Source organism: Balaenoptera borealis (genome assembly GCF_965194805.1).
Source record: "Balaenoptera borealis genome assembly, chromosome: 8".
NCBI classification, from domain to species: domain Eukaryota; kingdom Metazoa; phylum Chordata; class Mammalia; order Artiodactyla; family Balaenopteridae; genus Balaenoptera; species Balaenoptera borealis.
Window position 1 is genome coordinate 11333933 of NC_138865.1, and position 18731 is coordinate 11352663.

At 56.0% G+C, this 18731-nt stretch overlaps 2 protein-coding genes across 8 annotated transcripts in view; one reads left to right on the forward strand and one right to left on the reverse strand.

The window, feature by feature from the left end:
• Positions 1–269: 269 nt before the first annotated feature.
• Positions 270–12173, forward strand: CHRNA2 (cholinergic receptor nicotinic alpha 2 subunit). The gene is made up of 6 exons (XM_082402931.1): positions 270–381; positions 1302–1519; positions 1957–2001; positions 4945–5054; positions 8099–9107; positions 10298–12173. Exons 1-6 carry the CDS (start codon positions 309–311, stop codon positions 10421–10423), a joined length of 1581 nt encoding a protein of 526 aa, XP_082259057.1. The 5' UTR covers positions 270–308; the 3' UTR covers positions 10424–12173.
• Positions 12174–12257: 84 nt separating this feature from the next.
• The window catches only part of PTK2B (protein tyrosine kinase 2 beta), a 139629-nt gene continuing 133155 nt past the window's right edge, over positions 12258–18731 (reverse strand). For all 7 annotated transcript variants that reach the window (XM_082402767.1, XM_082402769.1, XM_082402771.1 and 4 more), the window contains 7 exons: positions 18214–18360; positions 17961–17996; positions 17571–17595; positions 16046–16092; positions 15331–15468; positions 14992–15072; positions 12258–13325 (listed from right to left, as the gene is read on the reverse strand). In XM_082402767.1, the coding sequence (XP_082258893.1) occupies positions 13110–13325; positions 14992–15072; positions 15331–15468; positions 16046–16092; positions 17571–17595; positions 17961–17996; positions 18214–18360 (690 nt within the window). In that variant the 3' untranslated portion in view covers positions 12258–13109. The remainder of the gene's footprint in view (positions 13326–14991; positions 15073–15330; positions 15469–16045; positions 16093–17570; positions 17596–17960; positions 17997–18213; positions 18361–18731) is intronic.

The window sequence follows — 18731 nt, forward strand, 5'->3', positions numbered from 1 at the left end:
AAATTTAAATAAAAGAGGTAATAATAACCCTTCCCCATACCTTCCTAGGGGTGATGGGAGGCCCAAATGAGGTCAAAGGTGTGAGGCACGAAGGTTCACTTGTGTCAAAGATGCATCATCCTAAGAACCCTTTCCTGGGTTCACTCAGGCTTGGCAGTCAGAGGGAGCCACGTGGAATCCCCAGGGAGCTCCGCCGTGCCAGCTACCCAGGCCCTGCTGGGGAAGCGGTCCGAGGTTCAACCCACAGCCAAGGCCCGGCCTGCCCTCCTTCTGATGTCCAGCGGCAGCCAGACCCCTCCTCTGAAGCCATGGGCCCCGCCCGCCCTGCACTCCTGTCCACGACAAAGCTCGGGCTGTGGTGGCTTTTTCTGATCCCGGCAGGTGAGTGGGGATGGTCCCTAGGGCATCCTGTCACACCTGTGAGCTCACACATGCCTCAGGGAGGAAACTCCTGCAGGTGGGCTGGTGGCAACCGCCAGAGCCGCAGGGGAAGTAGCTGTTCCACCACGGGAAGGTGGGGGGGGGCCGATCGCTGCGTCACCTGAACCCCCCCGAGTCGCAGTGCTCCCCATGTGCAAAATGCCAACTACACTGTGACCCTCCCAGGGCTATTGTGTGGTGACCTGGAATGAGAGCCTGTGACTAGCGCCTGGGATACCATAGCACACAGCAGCTGTTCTTATCGATGTTCTGAATTTTAGAGCAGTAGTTCTCGACCTGCTCAGGCAGGAGAACCCTGAAGAGGTGAAGCTGTTTGCAGAACACGGTGAAATCAGACACAGATGATTCCATCAGACAACTGGGGACACTTTGCCCAGCTGATGAGAAGGAGCAAATGCCTGTGGTTTGAGGATAAACAGGCGAGATGCTCCAAACGGAAGAGAATTTCATGGTTAGCATTAGTGGTTCATTACAAGAGGATGGGAGTGAAAGTTCCCGGGGCCAGGTTCACGATGACACGTGAAGCCCTTACCCCTGCAGCTCACCCCACACAATCGGGCGTCTCCCCCACATTGCTGTCCTTTGGGGCTCCCCAGTTCCAGGCTGGATTTCATCCCCTGTCTGACTTCTTCCCACTGCTCTGCACCCCTCTCAGCACTTGTTTTCACCCCTTATCCATCAGTCACAGAGTAACTGACATTTCTTGAGCACCAACCATGTGCTGGTTGCTTTGTAAGCTCTAACAGACATGATTATATTTCCTCCTCGACAGTGTTTTGAAATAGATTCTGGATTAGTGTGCCCATTTTGCAGATGAGGAAACTGAGGCTCAGTGAGGTTAAGTGGCTCTGATTGGACAGGAGAGGGAGCCAAGCGTCCAGCACCAAGGACTCCCGGAGACCCCTCTCTCCCCTCCTGTCCCACAGCATCCGTGCAACAGGCCTCCCCCACCCAAGCCGAGGACGACCTCTTCCAACACCTCTTTAGGGGTTACAACCGCTGGGCGAGGCCGGTGCCCAACACCTCGGACGTGGTGATCGTGCACTTCGGGCTGTCCATCGCCCAGCTCATCGATGTGGTGCGTCTGTCCTACCATCCTTTGCCCCCTTGGAATCAGCCCCAGGCATGGGCCCCTTTCTGGGGCTCCTCGTCCCTCCCCAGCCCCAACCCTCCCAGCCCACCTCAGTCAGAGGATCCCCCCTCGGAGCCTGGGGATACTCCATCTCCCTCCTGCTCTCAGCCCTGAAACCCCTCCTGGGAGGGCATTGACCGGCAGCAGTGGGTTTTCTAAATGCCCTGCCCTGCTTGTTCCACCTGACATAAGCCCAGAGGACCCAGTGGAGATAACCTGACTGAGGGTGGCAGTGTCAGGAGGGGTGGTGGGTTGGCTGGGCTTGCGGTGTCACCTAAGAGGTTCTCTGGTGAGTGGGGGGCCTGAATAAGCCCCTCCTACTCTACCTTGTTTTCTGGGGCTCGTTCATCACTCTAATTGCTTTCTTTCCCGCTACCGGCCAGGATGAGAAGAACCAAATGATGACCACCAAAGTCTGGCTAAAGCAGGTGAGGGCCCCTCCCCCGGGCAAGACAGGAGCGGGGTGGGAACCCACAGACAGACCCCAGCCCCTCCCAGGACTCTTCCACTAGAAGCATGATTCTGAATTTACCTTTTGCCTGAGTTGCCACTCAGGATGTTCCCAAGGCCAGCCAACTGCAGACTGCTTCTCGTGAGGGGCTGTGCTCTTGTGCGGCCAGGCTCTGTCCAGCACCTGAGAATGTCACCTACAAGAGCCACGTGGCCCCCTTTCTGGGAGTGGGCATTGCCTATGTCCCTGCTACCGTTTGCAGATCAGCTCGCCGAGTCATCACCGAAAACCATGCGAGGTTTAATTCTGCCCGTTTTACAGCTGAGGAAAACAGAAGCAGAGGGCAGCTGGTCTAGACAAGGGTGGCCCAGGTGTGCCCCACTCAGAACCCCAGGCTCCTTCTGCAGGAGAACGCTGAGTGTTCTGTGTCTACACTGCCTAACAAGCTACCCCCAAACTCACTGGCTTAAAGCAATTGACAGTTTATTACATCTTTAGTTTTTATGGCTAGGAGTTTTAGTGGTTTCTTCTGCTTTGCACGGGGACTCCTGGGGTTACTTGGTGGCATTTGGCTGGTGGCTGGTCTGCTCTGGAGGGTCCAAGATGGTTTCACTCACAGGTTCATCCCTCAGCAGAGATGTCTGGAAGTCTCTGGAAGGTTCTGGAAGCCAGGCCCAGCTGGGCTCTTCTCCTCCAGGCACTTTCAGGGTCTCTCTGCCTGTTCTCTCCAGTAGGAGAGTTCGGACTCCTCACCTGACGGCCCAGGGACCCCAGAGCGAGGGTCCAAAGAGATAGGAAATGAAGTTGTTGTCTCTTAACCAGAAACTGGCTCAGCACCAATCCTGGCCAATGGATGGGTAGCCCTCTTTGATGTGCCATTCTTGGGGCAGAACTTGGGGGCACAGGCTTTATAACAGCCTGAATATATTCTCTCCTCTTTACAGATGAGGTGCAGAGCCATGAAGGGACTTGGGAAGCCATAGCAGTGCAAGGGTCAGACCTAGAACCTGGGTGGCCATAATTGTCCCCATAGGCCAGTTACCTAGGCTTCAGGGACTGGAGTAGGGAGGAGAGGAAGGAGCACTGGAGCAGGAGTCAGGCCAGCCAGCACCACCTCTGATTAGCCTGTGATACCATGCAAGTTAGTCTCAGAGCCTCACTTTGCTCATCTGTAAAATGGGGACAATATAATCTATTGCCGATTAATATAACACAACTTGGTGTAGATGCCCCCCAAATGTTGGTTGAACCTGAAAACTTAACAGACAATGGACTGGGGGAAGGGGGTACATTTATGAAGACCAATCCCTTTCAAAATTATTCCTCGGGCTTCCCTGGTGGTGCAGTGGTTGAGAATCTGCCTGCCAATGCAGGCGACATGGGTTCGAGCCCTGGTCTGGGAGGATCCCACATGCCGCGGAGCAACTAAGCCCGTGAGCCACAATTACTGAGCCTGCGCGCCTGGAGCCTGTGCTCCGCAACAAGAGAGGCCGCGATAATGAGAGGCCCGTGCACGGTGATGAAGAGTGGCCCCCACTTGCCACAACTAGAGAAAGCCCTCTCACAGAAAAAAAAAAAAAAAAAAAATTATTCCTCAATGTCCTGAGAAATCCTGACAATTTTAGCAACATTTTTATCTTTCCTACTTTGCAAGTCTGGCCCCTCTCTCTGCCTAAGCCTTCCCCTACAGAAAATCAATCAGCACCACTGCTGGGCCAGCATCTTCCCAGGTGTGGTTTCGGTACCAACGGCAGTTTTGTGAGATGATTTTAGTTGGGTCGCAATCCTTTTTTTAAAATAGTCATATATTTCTATTTTAGTGGATGGTTTCAAGCGCTGTGGGTTTTCCAGTTATTTCAGTGATGTAAAATTCAAAAATGTATGTAGGTTTAAAAATAATGAACTAATTTAAAGGAAAATACTAAGTAAATGCTAATATAGGCAGTGCAAATATATTGGCAAAAATTATGAAGCTGGGACTTGAGTGCTTGAAGTTTGTGAACCATTGGGCTGGATCAGTGCTTTTCCTCTCATGTGCCTGCTTCCTGCAAACACTCCTGTTTCCCTTACTTCTTCCTGGATCCCTAGCCAGTTGATGTGTTTGTGTAAATGTTACACGACTATCCTTAGAGGGGAAAAGGCACCACGCATGGAGACTTTTCAAGGACACATCACTGCCCTATTTTAGTGCAAATGCACAAAAGCAAAATGGCCCCTAGAATTAGGGCAAGTTTGGAGACAGGGAAGGCTGGGTTCAAGCCCCAGTGCTGCCACTTATTGACAGAGTACCCTCTAAGCCTCACTTGAGAAAACAGATTCGCTTGGACCAGCCGGTGGAAACAGGGCTCCTAGGGGGCGCTCTAGAGCACAGTTGGAAATCCACCGCGTGACTCCCCTTTCTCAGCTGTGTAACTCTGATAAAGGGGTTGTTTTACCCCTCTTGTCCTCAGTTTCCTTATCTGTTAGATGGGGAAATACTTCCACCTGCTCTGCACTCTTTGCCCGGCTGTCCCATTGAGGGTCTTCCTAGACAGGGGGTGTGAAAAACCTTTGTAAACGGCGATACAGTAAAAAATGTTACTACGAATGAGTGAGGCTGCTTGCCGGGGTCGTCCAGCTAAGGAGTGACAGAACAGAGGCGGGACTAGGGTGACCCGTCCTCCAGATGTGCCCGGGACTTTGAGTACAAGAATGGGGGCAAAGCGAGGGCTAGATTATTTTAGACGGGACTCCCCGTTCCCATCTCGGGGCCCTTTCCGGGCATCGCGGCCCTTTCTATTCTGTGGGGCTAGGTGAGGAGCTCCGGGCGCTCCGGGCGCTCCAGAATCCGGCTGCTGGGCGTCCCCAGGCTGCCCTAGGTTTGCCCCGAGGCTCCCTCCCCCGGCAGGGCTGCTGACCTGACTCCCCTCCCCACGCACAGGAGTGGAACGACTACAAGCTGCGCTGGAACCCGGCCGATTTCGGCAACATCACATCCCTCCGGGTCCCTTCGGAAATGATCTGGATCCCCGACATCGTCCTCTACAACAAGTAGGAAACGGCTGGGGTTGTGGAGGCCCCCTGGGACCCCTGAGACAGGGGGTTCCCTGCGAGGGGCGGGTAACGTGAGGCTAGGCTGGGTTGGACTTGGGAAGTGCGCCCCCTTGTGTCCAAGCTGCGTGGCCTTCCTTTTAACTCCTGCTTTGCTCATCCTCGCCGCACCACCTTTTCTCTTGATTCCCTTATTTCTTTCATCTTGTTCTCTCACTCATACACCCAAAATTTATTGAGCACCTACTGCATATCAGTGCCTGCGCTGTGCTACTGGGACACAGCTGTGCCAACACTGAGCATTATTTGAAAAATATGATTGGTGCAGGCTGTGAAAACAATGCCTAAGTGTTAGAGTTTTGCAGGATGGCATTATTGTTGGAACAGGTAAGCAGCATCCCAGGGTAACAACTTTGAAGGGATCAAGCATGGGTATTTTAAAAAATATTATTTATAGTTGCCCTGTATTCAAAACCGAAGAGGACCAATCTTTGAACATAATGACTAAAAGTTAGTAAAAGGCAGGGGAGTCTAAAGAGAGCCCCAGAGGACCAAGTCGGTTTTTTTTAAAATAGAAGATATAAAGAGCTATAATTTCATTCATGTTTGGCATCAGGTAATTCTTCATTTAGAAATGAAGAACTTAGATGTTTGGCATGATGTTTGTCTAAAAATATTTTCTGAAATGGGGCTCTAGGGAGCACTAGTTCCTGGAGATATGAATAGGTATGAAAAATAGTTCTGTGGTCAAATAATTTTAGATAACATTGTATGTCGTTAAAACCCTTTCTGCACCCCAGCCCCAGTCCTTTGGAAAATGTCATTTTAAATGTTGTTAGAACTTGTACAGACAAGAAACCCCTTTAGCCCAGCATTTCCCAATTCATTTGACCCACATTTAGAATAGCTATTTTAAAACAATAGAATAAAGGGAAACAGATCCACTTCTGAAGTTAGGTGTCTCCAGATAGGTCAGAGGGCGGTGACAGTGATCCCTTTACACTGCCCAGTCCTGGTCAGGCCCAAAGCCCTGTCATCTGAGCCATCTCTGTAAACACACATTCAGCATGAATTACCTGCAAGGTCTAACATTGCCACTGGACTCATGGACCCCTCACCCCATATCTGCACCCAGGATCTCTCTAGTTTCTGTTTCCTGTGCACCTGGCAGAGGGCAGGAGCAAAGTCCTAGCATCAGATAGGACCCAGAGTTTTAGGATTGCCAATAAGGCTTTGGCCAGTGTTACTTGATTATAACAGGAAATTCTTTTGATGGGACAAAAGTTCAAACCAAATTCTTGCAGACATTTAAAGAAGGGTATCTCCTCCACCCACTCCACTTCAGGTTAAGAAGACCAGGGGAATTGCGTCTTTCCTTCCTCAAAATGGGGGCACATGTTGCCATCTAGTGGTGCTTCTGTATGATGACAAAAATGCCTTAAAAATTTTTTTTTTAAACTTTTGCCTTGATCTGTTTGTAACTCCCTTTCAAAGTTCCGGTTTCCAACCTGCCTAACTCTCTATCCTGGAACTACTTCAAGGGAAAGAAGTCTCTCTTCCTGTGTATTCTTTTTTTTTTTAATTTTATTTATTTTTGGCTGCGTTGGGTCTTCGTTGCTGCGTGCGGGCCTTCTCTAGTTGCAGCGAGCGGGGGCTTCTCATTGCGGTGGTTTCTCTTGTTGAGGAGCACGGGGTCCAGGCACACAGGCTTCAGTAGTCGTGGCACGTGAGCTCAGTAGTTGTGGCTCACAGTCTTAGTTGTTCCCTGGCATGTGGGATCTTCCCGGACCAGGGCTTGAACCCGTGACCGCTGCATTGGCAGGCGGATTCTTAACCACGGTGCCACCAGGGAAGTCCCTCTTCTTGTGTATTCTTCTGGTTCCCCTGTCTTTAGGATTGACCGTGGGAACTGGAGAGGGAGGGAAGGCGGGGGCTGAGAGCTCACTGCGCCACCTCGCAGGGGGAAATCAGACTCAGGCCCGACTGGTCACCGCTGTTCCAGTGTCCCCTGCGTCCTCATGGGCCCTTAGATGCCTTAAGGGCCCTCACGACGCCCACTCGGGCCCCGCCCTCTCTCACGCCCCGCCCCCAACTCGGCCCAGCAGCTCCTCCAGCCCAAACACACACTGTGAGTTTTATCCTTTCCCTCCTCTGTTCCTTGTTCTGCGGATGCTCTGCTGGTCCGCTCTCCACCCCCAGCTTTCTGCCAAATCCTACCATCCATCAAGGCTTGGCTAAAATGGCAGTGTGCACGGTGACCCTGCTCACCGGAAGCGGGTTCCCCCCAGTAGTTATAATGCTGTTGCCAAACCGCCTGCCTGGCGTTGTACGTGTTCAGGCCTGCTTCTCATTTCCTCGTGGTTCCCTAAGGGCAGGCATGAGTCTCCCCTCCACCAACAGCTCCTGCAGAGGCCCCAGTGGGTGCGGCTGGCTCAGAAATGCATGTTGAAGGAAGACGGACGGCGTCTTCCTTCACCAGCAAAGATGTCAGGTGTCTTCTGAGCAGGGAAGTAAAAATCTCAGGTATAAATGACATGACCCCCAGCAGAGGGGCTTACTCACCATCTGCAGGGGTGGCGGGGTGGAGGAGAGAAAAAATACTCATATAAACAATCACTCTAAAATGTTAAATGAATACAGACAGGCCATCAAACTACATGTATACCACATGATCACAAAAACGTAAAAATGCTGTATGTGTTATCCAGATGAAAATCAAATATATATGAGATATAGATATATCTCATATATGTATAGATATAGATCTATAACATCAAAACGTTAATAGTGGTTATTTTTAAAATTCTTGGTACTTTCCTATATTCTTAAAAATTCCTACTTTTGTAGTTAAAAAGATGGTGTTTGAAAGACAACTCAGGTAGCTCTAGGTGTCTGTGTGCTGGGGAGTCTTACTTGCACAAATCCCAACAACCTGGCCCGGTCCTGCTGTGTTATTGGGGTCCCCCTGCTGAGGGTTATCTGGAGCAGTCTGGCTTGGGTGCCTGGGGTGCGCAGGGTCCCCCCAACGCCTCTCCTCTCTGCAGTGCAGATGGGGAGTTCGTGGTGACCCACATGACCAAGGCCCACCTCTTCTCCTCGGGCACCGTGCACTGGGTACCGCCCGCCATCTACAAGAGCTCCTGCAGCATTGACGTCACCTTCTTCCCCTTCGACCAGCAGAACTGCAAGATGAAGTTCGGCTCCTGGTCGTATGACAAGGCCAAGATCGACCTGGTGCAGATGGAGCAGACGGTAGACCTCAAGGACTACTGGGAGAGCGGCGAGTGGGCCATCGTCAACGCCACGGGCACCTACAACACCAAGAAGTACGACTGCTGCGCCGAGATCTACCCTGACGTCACCTACTACTTCGTCATCCGTCGCCTGCCGCTCTTCTACACCATCAACCTCATCATCCCCTGCCTGCTCATCTCCTGCCTCACGGTGCTCGTCTTCTACCTGCCCTCCGACTGCGGCGAGAAGATCACGCTCTGCATCTCCGTGCTGCTCTCGCTCACCGTCTTCCTGCTGCTCATCACCGAGATCATCCCGTCCACCTCGCTGGTCATCCCGCTCATCAGCGAGTACCTGCTCTTCACCATGATCTTCGTCACCCTCTCCATCGTCATCACCGTCTTCGTCCTCAACGTGCACCACCGCTCCGCCAGCACCCACAACATGCCCCACTGGGTGCGGGTGGTCTTTCTGGGCTGCGTGTCCCGGTGGCTTCTGATAAGCCGGCCCCTGCCACCCTTGGAGCTCCGCGACCCCCCAGATCAGAAGCTCTGCCCCTCCTACCGCTGGCTGGAGACCAACGTGGATGCGGAGGAGAAGGAGGAGGAGGAGGAAGGCAGATGGGCGTGTGCGGGTCATTCGTCCCCCTTCACAGGTGTCCCTTACAGCCATGGTGGTCGGCACCCAGGGGCCTCGGGTCCCAAGGCGGAGGCCCAGTTGCCGGAGGGTGGGCTCCTGCTGTCACCCCGCATACAGAAAGCACTGGAGGGCGTGCGCTATATTGCCGACCACCTGCGGGCCGAGGATGCTGACTCCTCAGTGAGTGGGGGCTGGGTGAGGGGCCCGTCCCCCGGGGGACTCCACCAGCCTAGTCGGGAGCCATCCCTCCAGGGTGTCAGCTTGGGTCAACCCAGGCTCCTCCATGAGGACCCATCTCCCTTAGTCACGGCCTTGGAGTCTGGAATGAATTGTGATGGAGAATGTCTAGCTGGCAGCTCTGAAAACATTTATTGGGTGGGTGGCAGAATAGCAGTGAGAATGTCCTTGCTCGGCCTAACTGGGAGACACAGGACAGAGATGGAGGGGGTCTCCCCACGCCATCCTCACGCAGGCCATTTCCCACCATTGCCCATAGGTGGGGGGGAGGGGGAGGAGTGGGGGGAGGGGGAGGGAACTCATCAGGAGACCCCAAACAATCCAGCCTCCCCCTTTGTCCTGACGGGCTCCTCTTCCTTCCTGTTCTGGGCTCTGGGCATTTTGTGAACGTCACTATTCACTCACAAACACTGAGGAAGCTTGGGTGGGCCTGGTGGGCTCCCCTCCCCCGCCCCCTGCTGTGTCCTGCATTATTAGGTAAGCAAGCCACTGCCCAGGGTCACAGAATCCTTCTTATCAACTTAGGGAAGGATGAAAGGCCAGGAGGTTATTACTGGGTGGCCTTGCTGAGTAGATAAGACAAATTAATTGTTATCTAATCCGGGAGCAGCTAGGAGTCCAGATCCACTTGCCTGGGCTGTAGGCCCCAATTCCACAAAGCCCCTACCCCACTGCAGACACCACCCTGCCCTTCCCTGGGCCACACCTACCCTCACCTACCCCCCCAGCGAGTGGGTGAGTGGGTCGGGAGGCAACATGGGGGCCCAAAGTCTTCACCATTTTGTAACTTCTGAGTGTTGCATTTAAATCACTGCAGGCCCCCTGGGAGGGTCCATGCCCCTGGGTGATTCTAGAACCTTCTGTGTCCCTCCAGCCTCCCTTACCTGGAACTTGAGAGCCTATGGAAAGGCTCTGGGCTATTGTCATAGGGGTGGTATAGGACGGGAATCTCTAGAAGACGGTTGTTTGAGTCTTGAGACATCCCTGTTTACCGCCACCCCCCCCTTAGCTCCCAAGGTCTCAGTGGCGTCACCGCTATCCCCAGTGCCATTCTTACAGGGGCTGCGCATGCGCGGGACACCTCCCCTTTCCCAAGGCCTCGGTCGGTCACTGTGCACCCATCTCCCCTGCAGGTGAAGGAAGACTGGAGGTATGTGGCCATGGTCATCGACAGGATATTCCTCTGGTTGTTTATCCTCGTTTGCTTCCTGGGGACCATCGGACTCTTTCTCCCTCCGTTCCTCGCTGGAATGATCTGATGCCACATCGCCTGCTTTGGCCCAGACGTGGCACAGCTGACCGTCTTTAACGGCTGCCGCCTCTGGAGTATGCCTTTGGGATCAACACCATCCAACTACAGGTGCCTTTCCATGGCGTCCGGACATGGAAGGCTTCTTGGAATGATTCACTTGACATTATTGTAGTTTGTGCTGAGAATCTGCTGGGCACGGAGCCCTGTTCGGATGCTGAAGAGCTGGGCCAAAAGGAACTTGCTCTGCAGAAGGTTACGACGTAGTGATGACAACGTGAAGACGTATAAGCTGCTCCTGGGATGCAGACTCTGAGGGATGCGGGTGGGGGGAACCCAGGGGTTGGGGAAGGGCCATGTGAGGAGGCTCAGACCTCAAAGGAGGGGTGTGTAGGGAGAGAGTGCCTCGGGGGGGTGGAAGGGCTGTGAACAACATTTGGGATTCAGGAACGAGCCCCCAAAGGCAGGGGGACAGCCAGGCTGAGGTGGGCTTGAGGCTGGGGAACAGAGGGAGGAGCTTGGAAGGGGAAGAGGAGGAGGAGGGCCACAAGTGGGGCAGATGCAGGTAGCTGGGCCGTCCCACCCACCTGGAAGCTCTTGTGACAGCCCAGACTTCCCCCTACCTTTAGCACCCCCCGCTTCCCCGTTGCAGACCGGCTCAGCACCAGCCGGCCCTCCGAGAGGTGTGGCCGCACTGAGACTCCCCACCTGCAGGGGCGCTATCTGTCCTTCAAAGCGCACGGACAAACCAGAAGGACACCTCCAGCCATTCCTGACCCAACTCAAGCCCGCGGTGCGCTCCCTCCCTCCCGCACGGGGTGAGTGGTGGTCCACCCCCAGGCATCCAGGACTTCTGCTCTGAGGAACTGAGAGGAATGAGCTGGATGGCTTTGGACCCCGAGACGTTGCAGGAACCCTTCCCTTCCCAGCCTGCCCGCCCTTCTTACCCGGAGCCCCGCGATGTCTTCTGACCGGCTCTGTGCAGCCTGTCCTGCCCCTTGGAATCCCGCAGTCCCTCGCCCTGAACTGAGAGGAGCTGCCGGCGGGATCGGGCCTCACCCCAGCGCCGTCCAGCCCGAGGGCAGAACCTCAGCCCTAACAGATGTGGCACTGGGTCCTCCGGACAGGGTGGGGACCCTGGGTGAGCAGCCGAGCAGGGCAAGCATCTAGTTCTCTTTGACCTTCGGAGTCCCCTCCTTCTGAGCCCCACTTGCTCTCCCTGACAGACCCCGGGGGACCCTGCCACAGCGGGCCCAGTCCTCCTGCCTCAGTTCTCTGCGAGACCCCCACTCAGAGGCCATGCTGGTTTCTGGTGTCTTCTGCTCTGCGGACGCAGCTGCAACCTCCCCCGTCCTCCCCGCTGGCTCTCCTGGAGCAGTGGTGCTCCCAGACTGGACCTCCTGGTGCAGCGATGTTCCCTCTGGTTATTCCGTTTCCCACCCAACTGGCAAGTGAGTAAAGAGATCAAATAAAGCTGCAGGGCTGCCCAGTCAGCGGTGGGACCCCTCCGCAGCACCCCAGGGACCACCCCAGCCCCTCAGAGCCCTGGCTATTTGATGGCAGCTGGGAGAGTGCCATTGGCATCCCTGTGTGGCCCTGGAGGGGCTGCCTCGGACCCCACTGGAAAGTCGCCCTTGGCTCAGGTGCGGGGGGCAAAGGCCTGGGGCAAGCGCCTGACCCCGCCGCCCTGGCATCACCGCGTGCCCCGGGGAGGGGGGCTGAGCCCTGGCTTCAGCCTTTGATCTTTGCCCAAAGTAAGCACAATCGATTCCTTCCAGGGCCGCGGTCGGAGGTCATCGTTACCCGCCCCGAAGGTCAAACAAACAAAACAATCAAACCACAAAGCAAATGGTACAATTTTAATTCATCCACAAGTCAAATAGAAAGAAGGTAAAAGAGTGTTCTGCACAAACACAAGAACGGGAGGGAGGGAGTGGATGAGAAAGCGGGAGAGAAGACAAGTAAGAAAAGAGAAGGAAGGGGCCAGGGAGGGAAGAAGGGAAAGGGGGCGAGGAATGCGGGTCGCGCCCCAGTCCAGTTTGGCCTCGTCTCTCCCCTTCTCCCCTCTTGGCGCGTGGACAGCACAGCCGCCTGTGTCCCGACTCCCAGTAGCTTGTCCCTGGACTGTCCCAGGTCTCCCCTCAGGGGGACACACGGCTGCCAGTCCAGACCAAACGCACATTAAATAAATTCCACTATACACTGTACAAGAAAGCCAGCTCCATCCCTCACGGCACCAGCCGCCCGCCTCCCCAGCGAGAGCCCCTCCCGGCCCCTCCCTCTGTGCACGGCGTGGGGCGGGGCTCCGTGGGCGCGGGAGGAAGGAGAAGGAAGAGCTTGGTTCCCCGCTGCCCTTTACACGATGCGTAAAGCCGGCGTGGCCGCAAGGGGCCCCCGCGTGACCCCCTCAGGCCAGGCAGCAGCGGCTGGCGGACAGCGGCCACGCTCCCTCTGAGCCCTCTGTCACCCCCTGCCGTCTGCGGCCCCGAGTCACCTCTGTCCAGCTGCGGCCTGAGCAGCACAGTCTGAGGGCGGGGTGGGGAGAGGGGACGTGCAAAATGGCAGGGGAAGAAGGACTCTCCTCGCCTGCCCCCCCGCCCCGGGGGGACCCACAGGACCGAAGGTCAGGCAGGGGTCGGGGCAGGGAGGGACACGGCGGGCGGGGGCGGAGACGCAGGCGGGGGGCGTTGCCCTCTTCACTCTGCCGGCGGCTGGGCCAGGTTGGCCAGAACCTTGGCCTGGTCCACGGCGTCCAGCAGGTTCTTGGCATCCACAGCCAGCGTGTGGGAGGCGGTGAGCATCTGCCGTTTGCACTCCTCACTCAGGGAGGTCACGGCGTTTTGCTGCGCCAGTCGCATCTTATTGATGAGCTCCGCCAGGTCCTTGTTGAGCAGTTTCTGGGTCCCCTCGATCTGTAGGAAGAGCACACGGGAGGGGCTGGGACCATGAGGGGCTGCGACGTGCAGGCCGGGAGGATGGGGAAGCCACACGGGAGTCCACCTGGCGCTGGCCCAGGAAGTCGGACGTTCTCTGGGGGGCGGGTCTGACCCAGGCTTGGGCTGAATCCAAGGCCAGTGCCTGCTGGGGGCCAGGTCGGCAAGGACAGACACTGCGGGCACCCCAGGCCCCAGCCCGCCTACGCCAGCCCCCTCCGATCCAGCCCCAGAGACCCTCCCTTTGTGCCATCATGCCCTCGTGCTGGCCCGACGTGGAGTGAATGGTCAGGGGTCAAGTGCATTCACTCATTTGTTAACTGTCTGCCATCAAATCAAGAGATCAGGGACAGCGCTTTGGGCTGTAGGGTTTTATTTACCGCCATATCCCCATGCCTAGTGCACTGCTGAACATATACTTGGCGCTCAAGAGATATTTATCAAGTGAAATGAATGACTGGCGCTCTCAAGCCGGACAGGACAGCCTGGGCAGGGGCCACCCAGAGGGAGCCCGGGAAATGCCCAGACCCTCCTGCCCTATGCGTGGTCACAGTGGGGACAGTGGTGGGATGCAGTGTCCACCTGTGTCACATTGCTGACCACTGGGAGATGGTGGCTCAAGCTACAGCCTGGCAGGGGGTGTGGTGTTCTGCTGGAGCCTGTGGCTGGTTTCCAGACAGAAAACCAACACATGTTCAGAGGCACAGCCTCAGTTTCCAGTTCTGCAGTAACAAATTACCACAAACGCCGTGGCTTAAAACAACGCACGTTTATTCTCTTACAGTTCTGGAGGTCAGAAGTCTGGAATGGGTCCCATGGGGCTAATGTCAAGGTGACAGCTGGGCTGCGTTCCTTCTGCAGGCTCGAGGGGAGAATCTGTTCCCTGCCTTTTGCAGCTTTGAAAGGCTGCTGCCTTCCTTGGCTTGCAGATCCTTCCAGCAGTGGCGTCATTCCAACCTCTGCTTCTATCATCACATCTCCTTCTCTGACTCATAAGACCTCTGCTTCCACCTCCCTCTTACAAGGACCCTTGTGACTACATTGGACCCACTTGGATAATCTCAAGATCCTTCACTTAATCCCATCTGCAAAGTCCCTTTTGTCATGTAAGGTCACATAGTCACAGGTTCTGAGGATGTAGACATCTTAGGGGGCATCACTCTGCCTACCACTGGGACCATCTCAAGTTAGAGCACCAACACTCCCATTTTGGTTTTCAGTGATTGTTTCTCACTTAAATAAAGAAAATCGATTAAATGATCAATTGAAGAAACCTTAACGGCTATTTCCATGATGCACTCACCTTGACCTTAGTATGGTGGGTACTAGACAAAGAATCACAGGGGGCGATAAAAAGGAGGGTGTGTCATCCTTTGCATGTCCTCACGCAATAAGAAGTCACCACAACCATCTGAGACCTAAACTAGGAAATTCGCCCTAGGAAGCCGGCCGGGTCCCTGGGTGCCAACTCCGCCCCCTTGTGGTGCCTTCCCAGATACGCCGTGCAGAGCCATCCGCTGGCGGCTCCCAGCACAGATGAGGCTGCCCCAGGCGGCCCTTCTGAGTCTCCTGTGCGAAACACAGCTGGCGCAGGTGAAGGGGGCAAGTGACAGCTGATGGCACCGACTGGCACGGGGACACTCACCTCTGTCCGCGAAGACGACGGCAAGGAGGGCAGGAGGTCGTCCACACTCCCGATGAGCTTCCGCAGCGTCAGGCCCACGTTCTGGGAGAGAAAGGGGCGGGGCGACCGTCAGCTTTGCTTCTTTTGAGAAAGCCACGTCTCCCTTGGGAAGAGCCCTGCTGGGATGGTGCCTGCCTTCCGAGGCTACCTGGGACTAGATTCCCTTTGACCCCCTGGCTCTAATGGGGGTCTTCCTGGGAGAGGCACCTACCCGGCAGCCTGGGATGCTCGGCCCCTCCCCCTCCCTTCCGGGGCTGAGCAGCCCGCCTCCCCCGGCCACGGCTCCGCCCTGCCTCTCACCTTCACCACCACCACGTAGCCCTCGGGGGGCAGCTGGCAGAGCTCATTCTTGAGATCCAGCACAGCCCGCACCAGCTGCATGACGTTGAGGTACACCAGGTCGTCGGTCCGGTCCAGGTTGGCTGTGGGCTGGATGGACTGTGCGGTCGGGGGAAGAGAAGCAGAGGGCCCGAGGGGAGGGTGGCGAGTCAGGCGGACACACACATTCTTTCCTGGGCAGGCACTACCCGGTGCCAACTCAGCCACCAGCCCAACTGGTGAAGACTCTTCTCCGAAATAGCAGCGCCCTGTCCTGGGGGTGCCTCCCTCCCTTCTGCTTCCAGGGCAGTGGTTCTCACATTAGAGTCTGCCTGGGAGTCTTAAAAAAATACTGGTGGCCGGCCTCACACCAGACCAGCTGAACCATCACCTGGGCCTGGGGGCCACGCGGTTTCAAAGCTTGTCAGAGGATTCTAATGCGTAACCAAGGCTGAGAACTGCTGTTCCAGAGTGAAGCAACCAGCATCGGCCCCAGAACCACGTGGGTGCCGGGAGCCAAAGCGCAGCTCGAGAAAGGGAGGCGGGCCACACCTCCTGCTCCTCCGGCTGGACCAGTGAGCTTTCCTCCAGGTCAGGGAGGGGGCACGGGAGACAGGGCACTGGTCTTCCCTTTGCTTTTTTATGAATTAGCTGTGTGGCCTTAGACAAGGCCAGCTTCAGCAGACCCAGCACGTACCTGCGCGCCCAGCCTCGGTGGCTTCTCTGGGGGGCCCGTGAACTCCGCTGCAAGGGGGGAGGGGGCACAGTGAGCGCAGGGTGTTCTCAGCACCCCGACCCCTCCCTTAGTACCTGCTGAGAACCCAGCAAAGCCCCTCTCCACTACTACCAGGAGACCCGGGGAAATGAAACCCGAATCCCAGGACGATGGCGGGGAAAATAACCTCTGGCCTCCCTGGTCCTCTGTAGTCAGGGACAAGCACTATTGTCCATTTCAAAGACAGAAAAAGCCAAAGTCACGCAGAGATGGAGTGACGGCAGGGGGTGTTCCAGCCTCGGGGCTGCTGCACCCTGGGCCCTGACACCCTGACCCTGACAGTCATGAGGGAGAAGCCCACTCTGCAGGCAGCAGGCGTCCGTGAAGCCCCACCCAGGTGCAACAGCCGCTGTGCAGTAGATTTGTGAGGCTTCCCTCTTGTCTGCTTTGACCATTTGGGGGGTCAAGGAAGTGAACTTGTAGAAGCAGCATGCTATTTTCTCCCCACTCTGATGAGCAAAGGCACACACAAGCCCTGTGGAGCTGCCTGGGGTAGACGTCAGAAGACCTGGGTCCACTCTCACCTCTGCCACCAGGGAGCTGGGTGACCTGGGGCAGCTTACTGACAGTCCCAGGCCCTTAACTGTCTTCTGTCAAATGGGAGGGTTCGCTCAGAAGGGACCCTGCAGGAGCCAGACTGCCTGGGCTCAAATCTCAGCAGATCTGAGCTCTGCTAATCACTAATCATTAGCTCTGCTAATCACTAATCATTAGCTCTGCTAATCACTAATCATTAGCTCTGCTAATCACTGTGGGTAAGTCACTTGACCTTCCTGTGCCTGTTTCATGTCCGTTGTAAAATGGGCATCGTAATAAATTGTGCCTGTCATATAGGAAGGCCTGCTGTGGGATTAAACGAGTTGGCATTTTTCAGCACCTTGGGCCAGTGCTTGTCATTGTCATTGGTCGCTGCCATCGTCACCATCACCATCACCATCGTCATCAGTCCCCCCCCCCCACCCCGAAGCATGGTGATGAAGAGCCTGGCTCACTGCCGGCTCCACCCGGCCAGCCTTCAGCAGAGGGTCTTTAGGCTCCAGGAAAGACCCTGTGGGCTCAGTGGGCCCCGCCCTCTTTCTCTCTTCTGTCCCTGGGGCCTGGGGAGGAGCATCGCCTGGGAGAGATGGGTGGAGCTACTTTAGAGCCTCCAACGGAGTGGGTGGGAGAAAGGAAGGATCACCAAGTCCTCCAAATAAATGCAGCCACCCAGAGAGGTGGGAACAGGGGCGGCAGACGCAGGGGGATCGGGGTGGGGTGGAGGGTGGGAGGTGGTGGATATCAACTCCCAAACTGCGCTTCTCTGCACGCTCTGAACTCAAACAGGGCAGACATTTCTTCCAACTACAAACACGCTCCCTTTGCCGCTCTCTGCCCTGGGCAGGGATGGCGGCTGCTCCCAAGGTGTGAAGAGGAAACTCCCGCCAAGAGGAAGGGTGCTCACACTTACTGTAGCCGACCTCCTTCTCTGGGGTCTGGAAGGAAGGAAAGAGAACAGGTCACTGATGCGGCTCTGGGACCACCCACGTCCCTCCTTGGCCTGTTCCCCACCCCCAGGTGTCCATTTAGAGCTTTAGAGATCATAGCTGCAGGAGGACCTGGGGACCTCCTGACCGGAAGCGACCTGGGGGCCCTGTGGCCGAGGAAGGCGGCGCTAAGGGTGCAGCTCAAGTGTGAGCTCAGGGAAGGGGCCTGTGGAGACCAGAGTGAAGGGGAAAGACGCGCTCCTGAGGTGACAGGCAGAAAGGGAGAGATGGGCAGGCCTGGAGCCGGGGTCCCGCTGACTGCCAGGCCCTCCCCGGCCTTCCCCCTAAGGCAGAGACCTCTCCCGGTGACTTACCAACGGGGACGTGTCATTCATGTAAACCATGGGGTCCTGCAGAGGAGGAAACCAAAGCAGGGGACTTAGGATTCTAGAACTAAAGCCCCCAAGGATGCACGGAGAGCGCTCGCTCTAGCCAGCTGGGGAGGCGACAGGGGACACAAAGTGACACGGCGGCCTGCACATCTCTCCCAGGGGAGCGCGGTTATTAGAACGGTCCAGCGGCACCGCGGGAAATGCGCCCCTTCCCCCGGGCGCAGCGGCCGCTCACCAGGGATCTCTCCTCCTGCCTCAGCCACTGGTAGTCCTCCACCATCTGCCTCTGCTGCTTGGCTAGGAGCTGCCGCATCTTCACCCTCTCGGCCTCCCACAGCTGCTGGGCCTCCTCTCGGCTGCTGGGTCGGACGAAGTCCTCCTCCTGGGAGGACAGCGGGGAGACAGGAGAGGACACGGTCAGTCCAGTCCCCACACCCAGGAGGGACAACCCTCCGAACAGCCTTGTGGGAGCCACACGCCTTGGCCTCACCGGCTGCCTTTTGCTTGTAAAGCGGTCCTTAAATCTGCAGCCATCTACGCAGACAGTCATTTGTGGGTCCGTCAGCCGCGAACACACGCCTGTGTGTCAGTGAAATGCCGAACCCAAGCGCACATAGTTTAACAGGCATTGTTTTCAAACGATCACATGATCTGTCACTACCATTTTATTTTCAAATAGCTGTCCTAATAGTATTTTCTCAGTTGGCATTTGTCATGGCTGCTGTCACTTAGTACAGTTGGAAGTGCAAAGCC

Excerpts from the sequence above, each read along its gene's own strand:
- CHRNA2 (XM_082402931.1), top strand. The coding sequence starts at position 309 with ATGGGCCCCGCCCGCCCTGCACTCCTGTCCACGACAAAGCTCGGGCTG. Across the intron at positions 2,002-4,944 it reads CCAAAGTCTGGCTAAAGCAG|GAGTGGAACGACTACAAGCT; the intron begins GTGAGGGCCCCT and ends CCCCACGCACAG. Across the intron at positions 5,055-8,098 it reads GACATCGTCCTCTACAACAA|TGCAGATGGGGAGTTCGTGG; the intron begins GTAGGAAACGGC and ends TCCTCTCTGCAG.